The sequence below is a fragment of the Aulonocara stuartgranti genome, assembly GCF_965226115.1.
Source record: "Aulonocara stuartgranti genome assembly, chromosome: 7".
Taxonomy (NCBI): Eukaryota; Metazoa; Chordata; class Actinopteri; order Cichliformes; family Cichlidae; genus Aulonocara; species Aulonocara stuartgranti.
The window spans coordinates 31,942,396-31,963,718 of record NC_138945.1 but is presented as its reverse complement, the minus strand read 5'-3'; the positions used below and the strand labels follow the sequence as shown (position 1 = coordinate 31,963,718).

Genomic DNA, 21,323 nt, shown 5'->3' with positions numbered 1-21,323 from the left:
AGCGTCTGGACTTCTTTAAGTTGCTTGAAGATGTTTCACCTCTCATCTGAGAATCTTCTTTAGTTCTAAGGTCAAATGGTGGAGAGTCCCAGATTTAAGCCCTATGGGAGTGTCCCCTAAACAGGGGCAATGGACCCTCCAATAATCCTCTACCTAATCACACGAGCCAAGGTGTGAAAACGGATGTAGGTCACAATGAGCCAAGGTTTCGGGTGAACTCATTGTGAAACCTAGCCCCACCCTGTCATGTGATTTCTTGAGGTCAGAAGGCCCAGGATGTGAGTGGGCGTTAAGAAGTCCAGATGCTTTTTTCTTTCTGAGCTCCTTAGACGCAGGAGTTTAGTCATAACTGGTTTAGAAACCACCGCCATTTTATACATAGTCCCCTATTACTCAAAATAAATTGGATAAACTCACATAATTTTAAATTTAAGAATTGCTGCCTTCATTTTTGCCTTCAGTAAATAAATAGTTTGCTCTACTAGGTTGAGATCAGGTGACTGACTTGGCCACTGGAGAATATCCAATTTCCAGACATTCGGGTTGCTTTTGTACTGTGCTTTAGGTCCTATATCCACTTTCACTGTAAAGGCCAATCTGGTCTTCTCTTCAGTATTTGCTAAATCTAGGCTGAATCTCAGCAGAGACTATAGCCATGTACACTTCACATTTCATCCTGCTACTTCTAGCAGCTGAAAGATCATCAGTAAACACTAGTGACCCAGTTCCACTGGCAGTCATCCATACCTATCCCTCAATATTGCTTCCACCATGTTTGACAGATGATATGTATGCTTCAGATCTTGAGCTGTTCCTGCCCTTCTCCATATTTTTTGTCTTCCCATCAGTCTGCTCTTAGTTTCATCTGTCAAAAGATTGATTTTCTTTTTTTCAGATTGTCTGGGCTTCCTGTTCAGTGTAACCACTGATTTACAACTTGTTGTACAGTGTATCCAGAAAGCATTCATATCACTTCACTTGTTCCACATGTTCTCATGTTGCAGCCTTATTTCAAAGTTCAATTAAAAAGTAAAACAAAAGTAAAGTCATTCTTCAGCTTAAAAAACAAACAAACAAGCAAAAAACAGCAACATATATATGACTGTGAATACGTATATACATATATGTATATACATATACATCATCTGTCAGAACTTTCCACCTGTGGTAAATACAGCTTATTTGACGTTATTTTGAAAAGTACACACCTGTCTATATACTGTCCTATAGTTGACAGTGCATGTCAGGGCACAAATCAAGCCATGAAGTCTAAGGAATTCACTTTGGTTATCATACTAAGAGTTCCAGTGAAAAGCTATTGAATGGAAGTTCAATACTTAGAGTCAAGTCAAGATACTTTATCTGGCTAATTTGGCATGGAATAATGAGGAGAAAGACCTCACCTGGCCATGGGACTGGTTGTCAGTCAATTGCCCAGTTACTTCCAAGCTGGTGAAAATGAGTTAATATGTATAAAGTGGCAGTAATTCTTGAACAGATAGTAGAAGACTCCACTTAAACCCCATGATTAAAGCTCAGAGTCTGCATGTCAGTCATATGAGTGTGACTTTAAATCCACAGTCCTAAACTAACTGTATTTACTAAACAGCTGATCATGTGAAAAAGAATAATGCAAGAAATATTTTATTCCATTGTCAATCTCTAAGGAAAAATGGGCTCATTAAACTTTCAACGTAAACCCCCTAACACAGTGATTCTTTTAATATGAAGACCTGATATCTTATAGTCATTTCAGAAGTCTCTTGCTGTTAAAGCATACCGAAGTGATATTTCAACATTTAAACCGACCTACGATGCATAAACAGTGCAATAATGACAGCTAATCCAGGATGGCAAATTTTTGTACTTCAAACACCATTCTACAAATGACACTGCAATAAAAAAAAAGGCAATAACAAACATCCCTAACAATTTTGCATATTTTCTTTCCAGGCATTCAAAATGAACACTACTGTTTTAACATTTATTTTTCAAGAATGTGTTCTCCATTTTCAGTCCCATTTTGGTGATTTTAAAATAGGGTTAATCATCCAGATTCCACAATGTGTGTAACACTTTGGTGATTTGAATGCATATAAATACTGTGCTCCATTGAAAAAAAATTTGCATTAATAGAGTTGATTTTACATCAACGTGTGTCTGGAGGAATTGCCATGGAAACAGTCAGTTTAATGCCCAGGACTTGACCATGCAATCAGACCACTTAGCAAGCAAGTTAGTGGAAGGTGATTCTTGGCTCCCTTCTCTGTAATTCAGTTAAGACTAGCCTGTCATTTAGTTCAGGCAGACTGGCAGGGCTTTAAAAGTAAAGATGAAACTGCAATTACCCTGAGAAAGACGCAGTAAAAAGGCAAAAGCTAGCAGGCTGCTTTCATGTCTACACTGACATGCATTAGTGAGGCTGGAAGAAGTGTCCCCAGTCTTTTGTTTATCCATATATCACAATGTGCTGCATTGTGGAGGTTTTAGATGTGATAAGACTCTTTTAACATCATCAGTAGACGGCATGTCATGTACACCAGCAGGCTGCACATCAAATAGAGCCAGTATCTGGCATTCGATAAGGGGCTGATTCAAACAAAGTGATATGTCTAGCTGACATGAATCTGACACATTCTGTCCAGTCCATTATGTATATTTTTTGTAGCAGATTAGACTTTGGAGCTTTCAAATTCCAGAACGGACCTTCATAACTTCTGACTGTATTTCTTTCAACTAAATATGTATTTTATTGATACTGGTTTATAAGTCAGCATGCAAATTGGTTGTGATATTAGGGAAAAGATATAAGATAATAATTATCAGTACTTCCTTAAACTGAAACTTGAGCTCTATAATAAATATGCATCTATTTTAAACCAAAACGGTTAATTTCTTTACTTTCCCCTGATATGTGTAAACAATACAAGCCAACGCATTTGTCTGGAATATAACTGTGGGCAGATAACTGATTATACAAAGGACAGAATCAGTGCATAAGGTGTATAGCACATAGCTCTCTCTCTCTTTCTCTCTCTGTTTATTTATGAGTTCTGTTCATGCAGATTTGCACAGTAAAACTGATGTGGATCATGTTTGATTCGGTAGTCAGGGCAGAGCTGGACAGTTATTTTACATCTGCTAGTTTTAAAATCTGTTGAGGTACATGCCAGGATACAAATTAAACCTGCCTGCTTAGTCTAGTTTTGTGTTCGTCTTGGGCAATCTGCCAATCTTTTAAATGTCAGCAGAACCAAATTTTGTTGTTTAGAAGAGAAAATGTAAGTCTGAAATCCTCTATAACAGACACATTACAATATATGCCTATATAGTATATTAATCTACAATATTTTGAGAATGTTCAATTTGGATGAATTATTGTCTGATTGTTTGTGCATTGGCAGAGTTGCTGCTACTATCAGCAAAATGAACTAAAAACAAATGGCAAGCTCACAAGCAAGCAATATTTATTTATAAAGCTCTTTCCACAAAACATGACTTACAGACAATCTAGTTTGGACTGACACCTGGCTGGAAAAACTGTGTTCACAGTACCACCAAAAACCATCTAGACACTGCATCCAAACTATTTATTGCTTCCAAGTGTTACAACTACATCTACTGATATTTGTGCTGCTTACCAGAGCTATTGTTATGTCTGCAATCTGTCCTAAATTTCTTTGCGTTCAGAAAACTAAATCATGAGAACTATTTATCTCCTAGTTAAATATCTGCAATAGTCTCATCTTGGACCTTTGGTGCACTCAGAAGCATGAAACTATGTACTATGTATAGTATAGTCATAAAGAATTCATACAAAACACAAAACCAAGATCAATATCTTATAAGAGGTTAAGCCAAGGTAGTTGTAATGTGGATATACCTCATCACTTCTTGCAGGTGTTTGTCCTAAGTTTTCATTCTTTGATGTTTGCCCTGTAAAACAACTTGAATGAGTCTATTTTTGGATTGAGAATATTAAAACTTGAAATAGTCCATAAAGCAGTGCTTTTGTTTTATTTTATTTTATTTATTTATTTATTTATTTTTTAGCAATCCAATAAATATTAGGCAGGGAAAATAATAGATAGTTGGATACATGTATCTTTGTCACATGGAAATTAGATATGGAACAATTTGATTCCTATAACCGAATTAGTCACACTTAGGCACACTTGAAATTTAATACTTAGTAATTTGGACCATTTTAAATGTGTCTCCGTTTGAATAAAAAGATAAGCAAAAGAATTGTTAAATTGATTTCAGTGTGCATCATGTACTTGAACAGACCAAGAAAACAGCACAGTAAAAAGGAAATATAAGGGAAAAATAAATAAATAAATAAATAAAATGATGACAACACAGAGACATAGGGTTGTAGCAAGATACAGTATCATTTAACCTGACAGTGCATGGAAACATATTGCTTTAGGCTTGGACAGATAGCTGGTCAAAGTATACCAGACAGGGATATTTTGTTGTTAAAAAAAATCTGTCAGGTTTGGATTCCCCCTAGACCAGCCTATTCTGGTTGTGTAACATCTCATCTGTTAACAGTGGTGCTATTAAATCCTGCAGCAGCCCTGCATAAAAATTCCTCAGGTGGTACAACAGTCATTTTATGGTTTGAAAGTGAGAATATAACTGTAATACTTTTTTTTGATGTGGGCTTCACATAATGCCTTGTTTTCACGCACACACATTACGTTACATTGCAATAGCAACCAGCCAGAGCCCACCTGCTGAAATATAAATAATGTATGTAAGTTGAAGTCTATCATTAACTAAAACTCTTCTTAGTTGCCTATGATGCTTCATGGTAGAGCATGTCTAAATCATGTAAAGTAGGGTTTGTTTGTTTGTTTGTTTGTTTGTTTGTTTGTTTGTTTGTTTGTTTGTTTGTTTGTTTGTTTTCAAATCATTTACAGTCTCAACTCACAACAGTTATAATTTGATGTTTGATTCAGATTGATTCAAAAGGAAAAAACAGACAAAAGGAAAAACACATTTTCCACATAAAGGACAAATATGTTGAGCCTCATATATGGGCAAAAATACAAAAGAATTACAATATAGAACCAATAAATTTGAGGGAAGTAGTAATACACTACAGAAAACTATAGTGTTGACATAACACCATGTGAGCCTGGCTGCTGCTTGAAAGGTTCAAGGAGAATCTGAATGAAGTGGGACGTGAAGATGTAAGGAATGTGGACGAGTGATTTATGGAACTCAATTAAAGTCTTGCCATTTATTCTAATAATGTTAAAGCATATAGACACAAACATAGTTAGATACAGATCCATTTTTCTTGTGTGTCTAATTAAATGGAGCGGGATGAAACAAGCACCAAACTGCTTTTTCTGTTAAACAATGGTGACGTGATCAAAGAGGTTATTTGTGACAAATTCTTTCAATTCCAGATGACGTTTCAGTTTCATTTGTGCTGTTTCTTATTAAATGTGAGACTGGAGAGTTTGTATTCTCAAAGGAACTGTCAGGTCAGAGTTTCTCAGTAGAAATGTTCTCTTTCTCTTGAGGGATTTGCTCTGCTGCGAGTGCATGCAAAACTGTCCCTCGGGGACTTCCTGTAATGACTTGCTATGACTTAAGCCCTACTGCTAATTACCTATTCAATTGAAAACATACGCCTCTTCACTAATTCAGCATTTCCATATCTATCATGATTACTGGCAAAGAAGTTATTGTTTTTGCTCTGATTTAAGTTACTTGCTGTGACATGTAATTGCATTGTGTTGGCCCTGTATGGAGTTGCATACATTAGGGAACCTTAATATCAGATTTAGCAGTCCAAGATGGGTAAAATAATTACTTAGAAATAACACACATAATTTTTTGTTGGCTTTTTTTTATGAAATGTACTTATGATAGGTACATTTCATGAGCCTATCATGATAGGTACATTTCATGAGCCTATCATGATAGGTACATTTCATGAGCCTATCATGATAGGTACATTTCATGAGCCTATCATGATAGGTACATTTCATGAGCCTATCATGATAGGTACATTTCATGAGCCTATCATGATAGGTACATTTCATGAGCCTATCATGATAGGTACATTTCATGAGCCTATCATGATAGGTACATTTCATGAGCCTATCATAATTACCCCAAATGTAACCTAGCAAGCGTAGTTCATGACTCTACACTTTATCATTAACCAGTTTAGCCTGCACTAACCTGCCCGACATTTCCATATATAAGATTTAAAATCCCAGTATTAAACCTCACTTAATGAGCTTTCAAATCAAATCAAATCAAGTCACTTTTATTGTCACATCACATGTGCAGGTACATTGGTACAGCACATGTGAGTGAAATTCTTGTGTGCGAGCTTCACAAGCAACAGAGTTGTGCAAAATACAATAATGTAAACAAGCAAAATACAAGAATGGCTACATCTGAAACTAATAAATATATGTACAATATATAATAGTATATGCATTTCTAGATGTGTATACTAAATATTTTTCTACGTGTGTGTGTGTGTATACACATATTTTACAAATTAAATAGAGTAAACAATAAATAGAATATATAAAAATATACAGAGTTGAGACATGTGCAAAACAGTGGCATTACTGTACAGTATGGAGTGCATAATGTTAAAGTTCCAGTAGTGAAGCTGAGGTGTCTATGAAGTGTTCAGCAGTCTGATGGCCTGGTGGAAGAAGCTGTCTCTCAGTCTGCTGGTACGGGACCGGATGCTGCAGAACCTCCTTCCTGATGGAAGCAGTCTGAACAGTTTATGGCTGGGGTGACTGGAGTCCTTGATGATCCTCCCCGCTTTCCTCAGGCACCGCTTCCTGTAGATGTCTTGGAGGGAGGGAAGCTCACCTCCAATTATCCGTTCAGAGCACCGCACTACTCGCTGGAGAGCTTTGCAGTTGTAGGCGGTGCTGTTGCCATACCAGGTGGTGATGCATCCAGTGAGGATGCTCTCAGTGGCACAGTGATAGAAGGTCCTGAGGATGCGGGGGCTCATGCCGAATCTTTTCAGTCTCCTGAGAAAGAAGAGGCGCTGCTGCGCCTTCTTCACTGTTTTGTTTGTGTGTACTGACCACGTAAGATCCTCAGCCAGATGTACACCAAGGAACCGGAAGCTGCTCACTCTCTCCACAGCAGCGCCGTTGATGGTGATGGGGGTGTGTACTTCTCTGCACCTCCGGAAGTCCACTATCAACTCCTTTGTCTTTGCGACGTTGAGGGTGAGATGGTTGTCTTGACACCAGTGGGTCAGGGCGCTGACCTCCTCCCTGTAAGCCGTCTCATCACCGTTGGTGATAAGACCCACCACTGTAGTGTCGTGAAATGAGCTTTCCTTATCTTTGAAGATAATTTCTCATTTTCCCTCATATTTTGGGACAAACTACATAGAATAAGTTATTGTGTTTATATATGTGTTGAGCTCCTTAAAGAGCTGCAGTTGAACCTACCATTTAAATAATGTTTTTCCATTTATGGTCGTTCCTCTTCAGTAACTAGCTAAATGCTTAAGAACCATGACCACAACTTTCCATCAAAACATGAACACATTACAGGGATTAGAAGGAAAAAAATGTCCTCAAGGTGTAAGCAGGCCATGGAAGGTCATTATTTTCTTATTGCTGAGCAAATATTTCTATCACTGTAAACAACATCAGGTTGTAGCTTATTTAAAAAAAAATTTAACTGCTACCCACAACTCTAATACAAGAGAAACGGCTTAAGATTTTGACAAGATTTTAAACTTAATAACGAGACAACTATAAAAATTCTGCACAAACCTAAGAGACAAAGAGAGAAAATGATTAATCCTGGTGCCACATGCTGCTTTGAGATGCACTGCATTGTTTGCTTGCATCAGTGAGTATCCAGCTTTGTTAAAAGGCCATCTGTGTCTGAGTGCAGTTGAGGCTGTTTGCGGCGAGGCAGGATCGGGAGCAGTTAGGGAAGGTCTGCATATCAGTTCTGGCTGGTGGCCAGCTTGCTTTGACATGTCTTATTAGTCAGGTCTTTAAAAGCTTCAGCCTACCTTCCCAGGCACACTCCTCCCCAATATCACTGATTAAAGTGCGACTGACGCTCCCAGTGAAGAGCCAAGTTGGCCACACAGCATTTATGTTGGGTCATGCTCATTACTCAGATACACTGCCAGTGCCACCATGACTGGAAGCAGCACATAATGCAAGACATCACCAGCCAAGAGATTTGGGAACTTTGAATTCATTATGGGACAGTGGAAATGGAACTACAAATTGTTCCCCTTTGACACAACCTGTCATTCTGCCTTGTTAATATGCGTTCGGGCACTCTTCAATGGGTGCAGAAGATTTACTGTATACATGGTGCTGGAGGCAGTTGAGGGTTGTTTCTTAGGCCATGAAATAGCATCAGCATGTCACAGCTTTGAGCATTTGCATGTATATAGATGACATAAAATAAAATGATCTATGTGGCTTTAGCTTGACAAGGTTTCTGCTGTTGGTCTTGTGTTATATCATGGTTCACATATTTACTTTTTACCAGTGAGCTGTATGTTAGGTGACTTTCTTTGGTGCTAACAACAAATAAATAAAAAAAAATGATAATCATGATCCACTGCAGTTTTTAATGTCTGCTAATTATAATGCCCATCTATGCTATGACAGTTAAAAATTGTTGGTGACAGCTCTTGAATTCTGAACTTAACCTTGTCATTAACAAGTTTTACCATTTGATAGAGTAATAATAATGATACTCATAAAGTAATCAATAATCATTCGCTGCATTCCTGATCTGTAACAACAAAAATAAAGCAACCCAAGAGTCCAAAATTAACAGTTAGCATATAAAACTGACAATGTAAGCTCTGTAATTTTCATTGTTTGAGAGATACTCAGCCCCCCCCCCCCCCCCACACACACACACACAGACACACACACACACACTCAATTAGTTGTTGTAATTGTGTATTGTGCTAAATGTTTGTGTGAAAACAAACCAGACAGAGGAACGTGTTGAGCATTGAGTAACATTTCATGGCCCATTTGCTGTGGTCTGCAGAAGCTCCTTTACTGCATGTACCATAGAATGGGAGGATGTTGTGATGAGCCCACAGTGGGCACTCACTGGTGCGTGAAGGGGCCCTCCATCCCGCTCTCCTTCTCTGTCTATCGCTAGATTTCTCCCGTACTCTTCTTCCTGTTTTCTGAGCAGAGTTGTGCATGTATTTGTAAGTGCGTGTGTGTGTGTGTGTGTGTGTGTGTGTGTGTGTGTGTGTGTGTGTGTGTGTGTGTGTGGTGTCAGAGACCTGTAATCAAGAGTCACTGCACATAAAGGGACCTCCAGTCATTAAGGAATTAGTGGGAGGCTAACGGCTTGTTTAGAGAATCAATTAGCTTAAAATGTGGACATGTGGGCTCATTTTCTCACACAGCTCTATGAGGGAAAGTCAAGGTTATACATTCTGCCTCTAAAGTTAACTGACCCCTTATACCTCTAAAACTACAGTGGTCCTGTGAGACTTTGTGAATCCCAAGATGTGGATGATCTTATAGTTAGTAAAATGACAATGGGAGCATTTACCTTCTATGAGGTACACATTTTGACTACGAAGGCAATATTAAATTGCAGTAAACATTTGATTAAACTGCTCACAGATTTTAGTTTGATGTTGGCATTTATTAGCTAACACATACAGACAGTTTCTTTTGCATGCTGATATTTAAAATACATTATCTTCACTTCCACTTAAATATGCAATAAGATGGTCTATATATCTCAGATTTGGGAAATTCTTTCACACATATATACTCTGATAAGTTACAGCATTAACTGACAGGTGAACTGATAAAGATATAATTTTGTTACAATGCAGCGGTCCACTATAAAACTTTGCATTCTTAAGGGTCAGCACTTATGTTGACTTGTATGGGAGACAACATGCAGTATGAATATTGCAGACCAAGAACCACAACACATGACAATTACATGAATTACCATGAATGTTAACATTACTGATCTACACTACTACACATAAAGAGACAAGCAACTGGGAAGTCTTCCTCTCAGGATATGCTGTCTGAAAACAAACTGATGGTGTTTAGCTTCACACCTCTTCAGACACGTCCATGCACACCGCTCTGCTGAAACCTGACTGGTGGGCTCTGCGTCGTTGATGCCCGCCTAGCAACATCTGTGCTGACTTTCAACACTTACCAGAGCAGCTACATTTGAAAGACAGTATTTACCCACATGCTGATGTCCTGTGACATACATGCAAAAGAACATGTGTGCAACTATTTTGTTGTGTTCACTCACAAAGCATAATTTGAAGATTCTGTTGATTATTTGTTTTGAAATTTTAACTGTTTTTAGAGTTTGCCTCTTTTTCATTTCAGGCAATCACATTCTTCAAAACATGAAAAACATACATCTTAATGTGCATTATTTTTATACACTTATTTACACACTTTGCATTCATCATATATTCACTGGTTAATGTGTGCTTACCACTATTAAACAATGTTTTATCTCACTATTTTTTTTCTTCATTTTACCACTACAGTTACCGCCACAAATATTACTTCTTCTACTGTGACCTTTATTATACCTGCAAAAGTAAGTGCAGGGTAAATTAGATTAGACCTGGTATGTGATAAAAAAACAGTTAAACAGGGTAACCCACATTCTGGTCTTCATACATACAGTCTTAAGTAACCTGCAGCATTTCTCTAATATCCCATATGGAAAAGATATATATAAATCTTATAAAGTTTGTATCTGTCGTGTGTGAAACTTGTATGAAAAGCAAGAGTGAAAACAGATATAAGATCCCTTGAAAAATTATATAAATGAAACTTGTATGTTTTGGATACTTACTAAAACAATATATGAAAGTAATGAGAAAGTGGCCACTTTCACGAGTAAATCATATAAGCCTTATATGATTCACTATATGAAGTAGGCCACATCTTATGCAAGTTTTTTTTTTTTTTAAGTTTTTACTATTACTTTTCCATATGGGATGATAATAAATTTGTAGTTATTTTTAAGAAATAAACAATCATTGTTTGATTTGTTTTATTGATCATTCTTCAGCATAAAGACTACCTGTTAAATCATGTTTTACAGTCAAAATTATTTATCAATTATATATATAATTTTCTGTATATATATATATATAATACAAAATTATATATATATATATATATATATATATATATATTTTTTTTTTTTTTTTTTTTTTTTTTGTATATAAAGGTATATATAAATTTTACTGTGAGCCTTTAGCACCTCCTCTTCACTTTGTTGTGCTTCCATGTGCCACAATATAGTGACTTGAGAAGATCAAAGAGTATGGAGGAGATAGACTTTTGAACCATAATGCTTCTTAAGCCCACAGAGCCATTAACATTGACTGCCTGTGGCACTGTTACTGCCTCCTTAGCTGCTCATAAAAGCATGAATGCAAAAAGAAACAAAACTTCTAAGAGGCACTGAAATGTTGGAAAAATAAATGTATGGGTTTTGTTTCAAATTAAACCTGTTGTGATAATTTAACATAAGATTTAATTGTTTACAGAAGGAAAGTTTTTACTGTTTTACAGTCATGTTTGTACATTCTGTGGCTATGGCATGAGATGCATTGCTAATTTGACAAATGTCCCAACAAAGTATAACAATAGCTTCATTTGAAGGACAGCTTTGAAAATTACAATATCAACAGAATATCACACAGTTGCTAAAACTGGCAAAAAAAATGTAACACAAACACAAAGGCAATTAAAGAAAAGATTTTCAAAGATGACACTGGACTGTATGGCTTAATCTCTGTGAGGAAGCTTTTCCATCTAAGGTCACTCTATGCTTTGTTCCAGCATATGGAGATAAAGATCCACTAAGAGGCAGGATGCCAGTCATTGTCAGATGAAACACATGCAGGTAATGGTGGGGAAGATCCATTTTTCTTTATGCTAATACCTTCTGACAGGCACAAGCCGCGGTATACCATATACAATAAAAGGTGGACCTACATAAACAAAATCTCTCACATGTAATCAGCAACATAATCTCCACCATTGTTTTTCAGCAGACACATCTAACCTTGTAAGCAAAGGTACTTTATGTGTTCCAGTTTCAAAGCTGTTTTAGACTCAACATTGTTTGGGAAGCTTTGACCTTTCAGTCAAACAGCAACTGTACAGAAACCTGGCTACACAAGGAAAAAATAATAAGGAAAAAGCTGAAATTGATCATTCAAAATTCCTTGACTAGTTGATTTTCTTTTTAAATGTACTGGTGCACTGAAAACACAGAAAATAATGCTAAACAGAAACATGCTGAAATGTAAGATCTACAACTAAACCATCAATGTATTAAGCATTAAATATTGGGGGTTTTTTGTATTTACTGTGTTTCACAGGCACAAAACTGGAATATCTACTCAAGGTTAAATAAAGAAATTATGTCCTCAGGTTTTAAGTGAGATAGCCTGCTGTCACAGATAGAGCATAGCAGCTAAATATAAAGGCAAATGCAATAAAATGCAAACAAACTAGCCGAATGCTACTTACTGAAATGTTAAAAAGTGGGTAGTCATAGTTGTATACTATAATCACGCTGAAATAGAGCAATATAAATCATCTCACTATTGAGTTGATTTGTAAATTAGCATGAAATAATACAAAACACAGAATTTTACTACTACACCACTATTTTCTAACTAGAAAACCTTTTTCTTTTGTATCCACATAGTTTATAATATTTCCCTTTAAATTGTTATCCAATAACAAAATTGCCATTTAAAAAAAGATAGCTTGTAAAACAAGTCAGGTTTAACACACTGATGATTTTTTTTCTGTCAACAGACTATTGAGTCTAAGGAATTACTGATTTGGGAGGCACAAAGAAAAAAGATAATATTTCTATTGTGTAAGCTATACCTTTCTTATAAGTGAATTATTCATGAATATAAATAGCTCTTTTTATCACAAAAACTGAAACAGGGAGCACTTTGGGCCAATTTGCTACATGTGTTACATGTGCCGCAAGTAATAACTTGGAAGGATGTTCCATAGACATTGATAATGACACATTTTGATTTTGGACACCAGCATGGTGAATTTCAAGTCAAACAATCAAGATGGGATTAAAGATTAGACTTTCAGTTTTAATTCAAGAGGCTTAACAAAAGTATTACATGAAATGTTTAGGAATTATAGAAATTACAAGTTTTATATGTAGTGCCTCATTTTCACAGAATCAAAAGAGTATGGATAATTGACCAAGAAGCATTATTATGGCTATAGGGATGGGTATCGTTTAGGTTTTATCCGATACCAGTACCAAACCGGTACTTTTGAAACGGTGCCGGTGTTTAAACTGTGCTCGAACCGGTGCTTAAAGAATGGAGAACACACACTTTGTCCAAAAACCTCTCATGTTTAGCTGTTTTCCACTTTTTCTTTGGTCATTTTAGCCTTTTTGGCTAGTAATCCACTGAGTGCCTGTAATGTAATGAATCAGCCCCACTTAGTGAAGTCCATTTGAGGAGGAACGCTCTATAGAAAGTAAGTGGGGAGGTGGTTCTGCTGGTCTACTGGCATATTGGAAGGAAAGTGTGTTATGGAAATGAAACTTTGTGAATGTACAAACATTGGTAACTACAGAATTACCAGACCAGATAAACAAGGACTCACATTTCAATGTGACTACAACTTTCTGCAGTTGCTAACTGTAATGATCCACTGCATCAAATGCATTATAGTAAAGCCCAAATATGTATGTATTCAGGTATGTATGTATTTATTTATTTATCTGAAACAAAGCTGGTGTAAATGTTTTCAGAGGGGCTCAGAATGCTCTAATCCTTTGCTCACATACAACACACACCCCACCCACCCACACACACACACACACACACACACACGCTCAAACACGCTGTTTTTCTTTTTTTTTTCTTCTCAGCCTGCACTTATCTGCATTTCTGAAACAAATTCTTCTCTGACATTACATCACGAATGATGAATATTTTTTACATGCATATTGGAGACAAAGTTATTGACCTGGTCATTCAAAACCGTCTTTTTTATATTATTATTATAATTTTAATCTGCATTGGTAGCAATACAGTTTACATAATGCATTATGATTTGAGGTGTCATACCATTAGTTTTTTCACAGTCAGTCATTTTTTAGGACTTTTCTTCTTCTTCTTCTTTTTCTTTGTCTTATTATTATTATTATTATTATTAATAATAATAATAATAATAATAATAATAATAATAATAATATCATTTTATTATTATAATTACTTTATTATTAAAAACCAGGTTGGTCTGCCTGAATTGTAATATCTATCCTGCCCAGTATGACTTCTACTGTATTACAGTCCTACAAAACAGTAGTTGCATACTGTGGAATAACCAATTTTCTGTGAGTGTGTGCAATGTTTTTATTTCAGTTGCTTCAAAGATGGGGACCTGGTCTTTGACCACTTGCAAACAGTTGAGTGACTGTAGAGTATCAAAACAGTGGTAGAACAGCAACATGACAGACTCTGCCTGCTCTCTGTCTGCTAGCAGTTTACAATTGAATGGGGTCAATTTGGAAATCACATGCGCATGTTTGTTATAATGTGATAATTAACTGTGCTAAGTTGTCAAAAATTGCAAATCTGTTGCCATTTGCATACACAGAAATTCACATTGAATAGAAATTTGTATTAACTACTGACATTGAGAGTTCAGTTAGAATCACATAGATCTGAAAGAAAAATTGAGAAGTAGTGATGTTATTTTTGCAGATTTTCAATTTAGCTGTGAAATGACACAGGTACTTGGTAACTTTGCGTTTACAAAAATAAAACCTAGAATACAGTCTGATGACAACCAGTTGAGTCGAGTCGAGGGCACAACTGTCAAGTAGTATTATTTACAAATCTTTGCCAATTTGTCTAAGAGTGATCGCAGTCACACTGAGCTGGATCAAAATTGTTTGGAGACAGGTTACATCCCACCAGGGGATCTGTTAATTGTCGCTAGTTGTACTTGCCAACACCAAAAAAAAGTAATAGCAATCCCCAGGCAACCGCATTTTTTTCTTAGTCACAAGGAGATTTTTCGTAGTATTTTTACTCTAAAGTGACGGTGCCAAGATTAATTTTTTAAGAAGTGTCTCCCTCCTGTAAATGACATTTTTGTCAAGCACAGGTTTATATCATGTTCTTAAGATCTGGTTCCCATCACTGGAACAAGTTAAAAATAAAACATCAAGAATCTGAATGAAAGTACAGTTGTGACACTTGCTCTGCTTCCAGCACCTCAGAGAGAGGGGTTGTATTATTCATGTCTTCCGTGTTGTTGAGGTATCATGTAGCTGAAGTTGTGTGTTTCTTATTGCCTCTGTGTATCTGATGATCTTTCGCTCTGTCAGGCTGGGGTGTTTAATCCAGGTCAGCTGCCATCCTAAGCTGCTGTTTTCATGGCTTGTTAGAAAACTCTTAATTGGTGAATAAGTGTGTGAGCTAAAGTTAGGGAGACAGTGTTGCAAGAGTCTCATCTGTTTGTCTGCCACTATGTTAAGGTTTGTGGGGGGAACATAAGACCAGACACATGGCCAAATGTGATGAGTGCTTCTGGCTCTGACACAATTGACATGGCACTAGAGAGATCACAGACCCTATGTTCTCCAGCTATGTTTTCCCAAAGGCTGAGCACAAAACCACCCAGCTTTTTGTCTTATATAGATATGTGTCTATCACTACAAATCCAGAGCTTCTTATTCTTGTGACAGTCAATAAGCAATTCATTACAACTTGCGGGTTTGGAACGTACTATGATTTAGCTTAAGATGCTTCTTACATCTATAAACATCAGTTGTTGTAGAACACGTTTCAAAGAGTCTTTGTAGCCAGTAGGTTTTGGTCAAGTGCAGGCTCAGGTGGTCACCATGTGAGAATGATTACAAAGAGGTAGCAGTGAGCTTTCAAATTAACTGAGTTATAGGCTTTGAGTCACACAGGCACAATGAAATGTAGTGTAACAAATTACATGCTTCAGAAAATTTAACATTTAAAAGTATGTAATATTAACTCAAAAATTAAACAGCTGTGGCTGTTGTGACTTGTGTTCATAAAAGCTACCCTGTTTTAAATGTTTGAAGTGCCAGAAAAGATTTATTCTTACATTGGCTGAAGGTCCAATAACATAAGCAGGTCATATCCAGGATTAATAAAAGGAGAAAAATTTCAGTTGACAGATATAATTTCATTTTCTGTTTTGTGATACAGATAAATAAGAATTTGTTTTGAAGCTATATGGCTAATTATTTTTCTCTCTTTTTTCTCTGTTCTTCCATTCTCTTTCCTTTGTTTCTTCCACTCTCCTGTAATCATTCCATATGTCTTCTACCTCCATCACCCCTTCTGTTCTTACCAAACAGGTCCCTCATCAAATGGGTGCACTGACCTTCTACCGTTATGAACAGCCTATTGTAGACTACTGCCAGGCCCATCAACCCTTGCGGCTAAACATGGGTTATGAGGGACCCCCACAGGGCCTGGAGGGCCTGGAGGACCTTGGGCCATGTGATAGAGGCACTATACAGACAGTGGCACTGCCAGCAGTGCCCTCTGCTGCCAGCATGGGTGCCCCTGTTCCAGGACCTCGCTCTCCTCCATCGACCCTCAGACCACCAACTGAGGGTCCCGGCAGCAGTCCTTTTCCTACTTCTGAGCGCACTGGCACACTCAAATTTGGACGCTAGTGAGCATGGTTAGAAGTGGGGCAAGGGCCTCTCATTCACCATGACTTTGAAATGAAGGGGCAGGCGAGCTGGTTATTCAGTGGGGCCTTGTTCTTAGAACATCGGTATGTGAACTAGAGGACAAAATTTTCAAATTATGCCTGGAGGCATTTATCATCTGAAACACACAGTCTCAACCATATACAGTTGGGTGAGACATTCTTGCTGATCATTTTGTTTTTATTTTCCAAAACAACTCATAGAAAAAAAAGGGTCCCTGACTCAAGGGAGGTTAATTCAGCATATGCCACAAAGAATTACCTTATTTCCAAATCTGATCTTTGTCATATCCCATATCAGCATCATGGGGCATCTGTTCACAGCAGCAGCAGCCAGCTTACTCTGAGTCAGGAGTGAAAGGGAAAGTGCAATAAACACAAGTTTTCATTCACGACAAGTGAGGGCAGTAACATCAAAGATCGAAGAGATAGAGCATATGAAGAGCAGAAGGCGTCTTACTGTGATTAACATTACAATTTCTACTCACTAGCTATTAAAAAAGTTAACATATATAATTTCATTAATTACATAAATATTTTGTTTCTTTGAGTGTCATATTTTGTACTGAATTACATTAATGTGCATGTTAAACCAAAGAGTTTACTAATATTTTTTCTTTCTTTTTGCACATAAGGTACTTTAACTAAGGAGCTTTTTAAATGTCAGATGTTCCACTGAACTAGCCTCTGCCAGTTCACATTTATAATTACCACTAGATCCCCTGATGATTTCGAATGGACTAGAATTGTCTTAAAGAAATAGAATAATCAACGGGGTCATCATGTTGAAAGGTTATGAACGTATTTATCATAATGAGGTATCACACCTGGCACTCCCAACGTAAGCTCAAGTCAGTTCTTGTGATCTTAGTGTTACTATGAAAAACATAATTCAAAGCAGCATAAACTGTATGTTCCATAAATGTATTAAATATATAAAGACCCTTTACACAGATGAACAACAAGTCATTGTACCGTATATGACTATATCCCAGCTGAATAACCCACTATGCTTTAAAAAAAAAAAGGCAATCATGGAAAAACTAAAATAAGAACATTTGAATGAAATGTATTGTACATATTATTGAAAAGGTCTACTTCACTGAAGGTCAAACCACTCTCACTGCCCCAAACAGTCATTTGAAACATTGTTGAGTCAATGTTTGACTTTCATTAACTGGACTACTTGAAGAGCACCATCTTGCTGGGTTGGCCAGGCTTAGGCCATGTGCTCTTCCACCACAGAGAATAATGGTGCCTAGTGGTGGCATGCTGAACCAGCACGTTGACTTCTCTTTGACCTGCATATGATCCCACAGACTATACAGGAGGTTTTGCCTGACATCTCAATTTTTTCCAGAAAGTGAGCCGAAATTAAGGAATGTTTTCTCTTTTTTTCTTTGTTTTTTCTTTTTCCTAATCAGTAAACCGTTGGCCACCATGTTGAGCACTGCTGCTCGTTGACTTATGGAGCTGTTGAGGATTTCGGATACGGCTTGCATGGCCTGTCAAACAATGTCCTCAGTTTAACTCAAGCAGTGCACCAGTTTCCTACATGTCAGTGGTCATACTCTAGGGAGCTGTGGAACTTACGCTTGCTCTTCCTACAGAGAGACTGATTGATCCACACATGAAACTGCAAGGGGCCAACATTTCCCAAGAAAGATGATGCATATTCAAACAAATATGCATTGTTTTTGTTTTATTTCGTTTTGGTATTATATTTTTTTGCTTGAAAATTTTTGAGGTGTTCAAAGATGATGTCAAGAAATTCTATAAGATGAATAAAAGGACAAAATCAAATAGAACTTATTTATGATGTAAATAATGAGTCTTTAAAGATTTAAAAAAAAGGTATGAACTTCATTTCTTCTGAAACACAAACTGCTTGTGAACAGAAGAGGAGCCTTATTCACTTTCCAGTGGGAATATATTACTAAGATGACTTGGTGAGGAGGTTCCTACTGTAATGCTCTCGTTGTTTCAATGATAAGTATTTTTCTATCTGCTCCCATCACTATTCTACCACTCTACCATTAAAAACAAAATATGTTACTGACATTATTTCTCAAATCCAGTCATTTTACTCAATAACGCGAAGAGGGGAAGATTCTGAGCCCTGTTATTGTGATGTATTTCAAGCGCCAAACTTGACAGAGATTCATATTTCCTGTTCTGCCATCAGGCATGTTGGAGAAGCCATCTCACAGGTGGTAATTAAATAACGTGTTGTTAGTTACATCCATTCCTCTTGTTCAAGAATTTTAACACTATCAGCCATTTCAAGGTCTACTCGGGGAGAAGTGTGCTTTTCTTTATACCAAGAGTTTAACTTGTGAAGGATGTTCTTTATAATGTGCCATTATTTTGTTAAATGTTTTATCAAAAAAAAAACAAACAAAAAAAAAAAACAACTGACCCGAAATGCTTCATGATATCACAACTAAGAAGGGTTCGGTCCCTTCATGTACAGGACATTGCATTTAAAAAAAAGCAGTTGATTCGCTCAGTACGGTTGCTTAATAGTGATGGTGGAGTTTACTTTGTAATAGCAGCTGTGCCAATGTCTTTATAATGGGAGCTCTCTCAATTCTATCCATGTATTGTCCTGCCTTGCTGTATATCACCCCTGATAACTCCTTGGCCTGAATTTCATGTCTGCTGCTTGGTGACTCGGGTGAACCTGTTTAACAATGTTCTATTTCTGTCTGCATGCTGATATTTTAGGAAACTGTGCCCATTTAGGGAGGAGCACTGAACCAGAGACAAACAGTACGGGAGATAATTCCTGTCCGGAGTGCCCTAGAACCAGCAGCACATGTCATGGACAACTTCACTGTTTTTAAAGCATCTTGTTTGCTGACCCATTCATGCCCTTGTCTCGATTAAAGTATAATTCCCTGGCACTGTAGGCTGTTAAATAGAGAAATAGGTTTGTGTCGAGCACTCACACCTGGGACAGGCATTCCCTTTAATAGTTTCCTGTTAAGCCTAGTACCCTACGCATACTAATTAATGCAGGTTTCAGAACAGTGATTATAGTTGATTTCAGACTGAACATAAAGATCAAAGCTTCTTTGCCCTCATGTGTAATTAGAAAATGCAAATACCATCTTTGTATATCCACAATTAAATCAGCTACTAATAAATGATCAATTGATCATGACTACCTCCCAGATAAAATCAGATATGTTCAGCGGAATGTTTGAATTCTGCTGCCAGTAATTATTCAGTCTTTTGTCCATTTATTTTGCCATCAGAGAGCTGGAAGCACAAGCAGTGCATGCTAATGATGCATGTTTGAGCTGAACTCCAGGACCGTCTGTGCTAGCCCCGCAATGCCAGTAGGCTTTGTTTTCTCTTCTGCTTCGTTTGTTTATGGGTTTATACTACCCGAGTTCCCCAGTCCCTGTCACTCTTTGTGTTCGGGCTCAACTCCCCATTGGGAAAAGTTTTTTTTTCTTTTTTTCAAATTTCGCCTTTTTTTCTTCTTGCTTTGGGTGGGGTGAATAAAGGTCTGAAGAACTGCAGTAAAAAACTTTTATATTTCAGTGTTTATGCTTAGAGGAAAAGCTAAACGCACATCTCCAAGGGGACAGGAAAAGCAGGGGAGAAGAGAAGGGTAGACAGAGATACTGTTTAATAGGGAGAACATAGAGGGACAAATGGGTAAGTGCGAGGACATTTTATTCTGTTACAAGGAAAGCGTTGTGATATATTTTGAATGCTCCAGGGCAGCTTTGTTTCCACTGCAAGAAATGACACAAACAGCTTCAGCCATGCTCTCACACTTGCAACACACATCCAGTCTGTACTCTGTAGAGGCACATATGGCACACAGATTAAGCTACGACATATTTGCATCCTCTGAACTGTATGTATTATGCATGCGCTCATACAAAGATGCACTTTATCTGAACAGGAATTATCATTTACACTATTATCAGTAATCCACTTCTTAGTCTTTGCTGGAGAAACAATCACAGACGGAGATGTACAAACACATAAAAAGACACATGTGCTTAATAAAAGGATAATATAGGTACAGCAGGGTTTGACACCCCATTCCAGTTCATCAAACGGTACAGTGGACTCTAATCCATTATCTGATAAATGGATTTGAAAATTTAATTCCAAGCCAGACATGGCTTTGTAGCTTTCCTTCCTCTGCCATATATTTGTGTCTTTCTAGTAAGCAGCACTGGGACGTTCCCATATAGCACACACTCACTCCAAAAACAAAAATAGGATAAAAACAAAAAAATTTAAATAAAGAAAGAAAAAAAAAGACAAATGGTAATATTCCTCATTTGCAATTTCTAGATTTGCGTTCCTGTTATTGTTACTCTGTCATTAGTGTTTATACAGAATCAATAACTTCTGTGATGCAAAAGAGAGACTGGAAGTGTTGCTAGCGATTTAGCTTCCCCGCATGTACCCAGAGGGCCTCTGTGTGTGCACGTGTGTGTGTGTGGGTTTGTGTATCTATAGCAGCACCTACTCCTCTACCTCCTCTGAACCAGCATTACC

General features: G+C 37.2%; 1 protein-coding gene across 3 annotated transcripts in view; it reads left to right on the top strand.

Annotated features, from left to right (window-relative positions):
- LOC309709899 (leucine-rich repeat transmembrane neuronal protein 4) overlaps nucleotides 1-20,773 on the top strand; it is a 102,424-nt gene extending 81,651 nt beyond the window's left edge. Inside the window, exon 3 of one of the 3 annotated variants that reach the window (XR_014277627.1) lies at nucleotides 16,432-16,515. Coding sequence is in view for 1 of the 3 variants with exons in the window: in XM_082538859.1 (XP_082394985.1) it covers nucleotides 16,432-16,755 (324 nt within the window). In the remaining 2 variants the exon portion in view is untranslated. Of the gene's footprint in view, nucleotides 1-16,431 lie in introns of all 3 variants that reach the window. The other 2 variants (XR_014277628.1, XM_082538859.1) reach the window with 2 other exon arrangements.
- The last annotated feature ends 550 nt before the right edge of the window (nucleotides 20,774-21,323 follow it).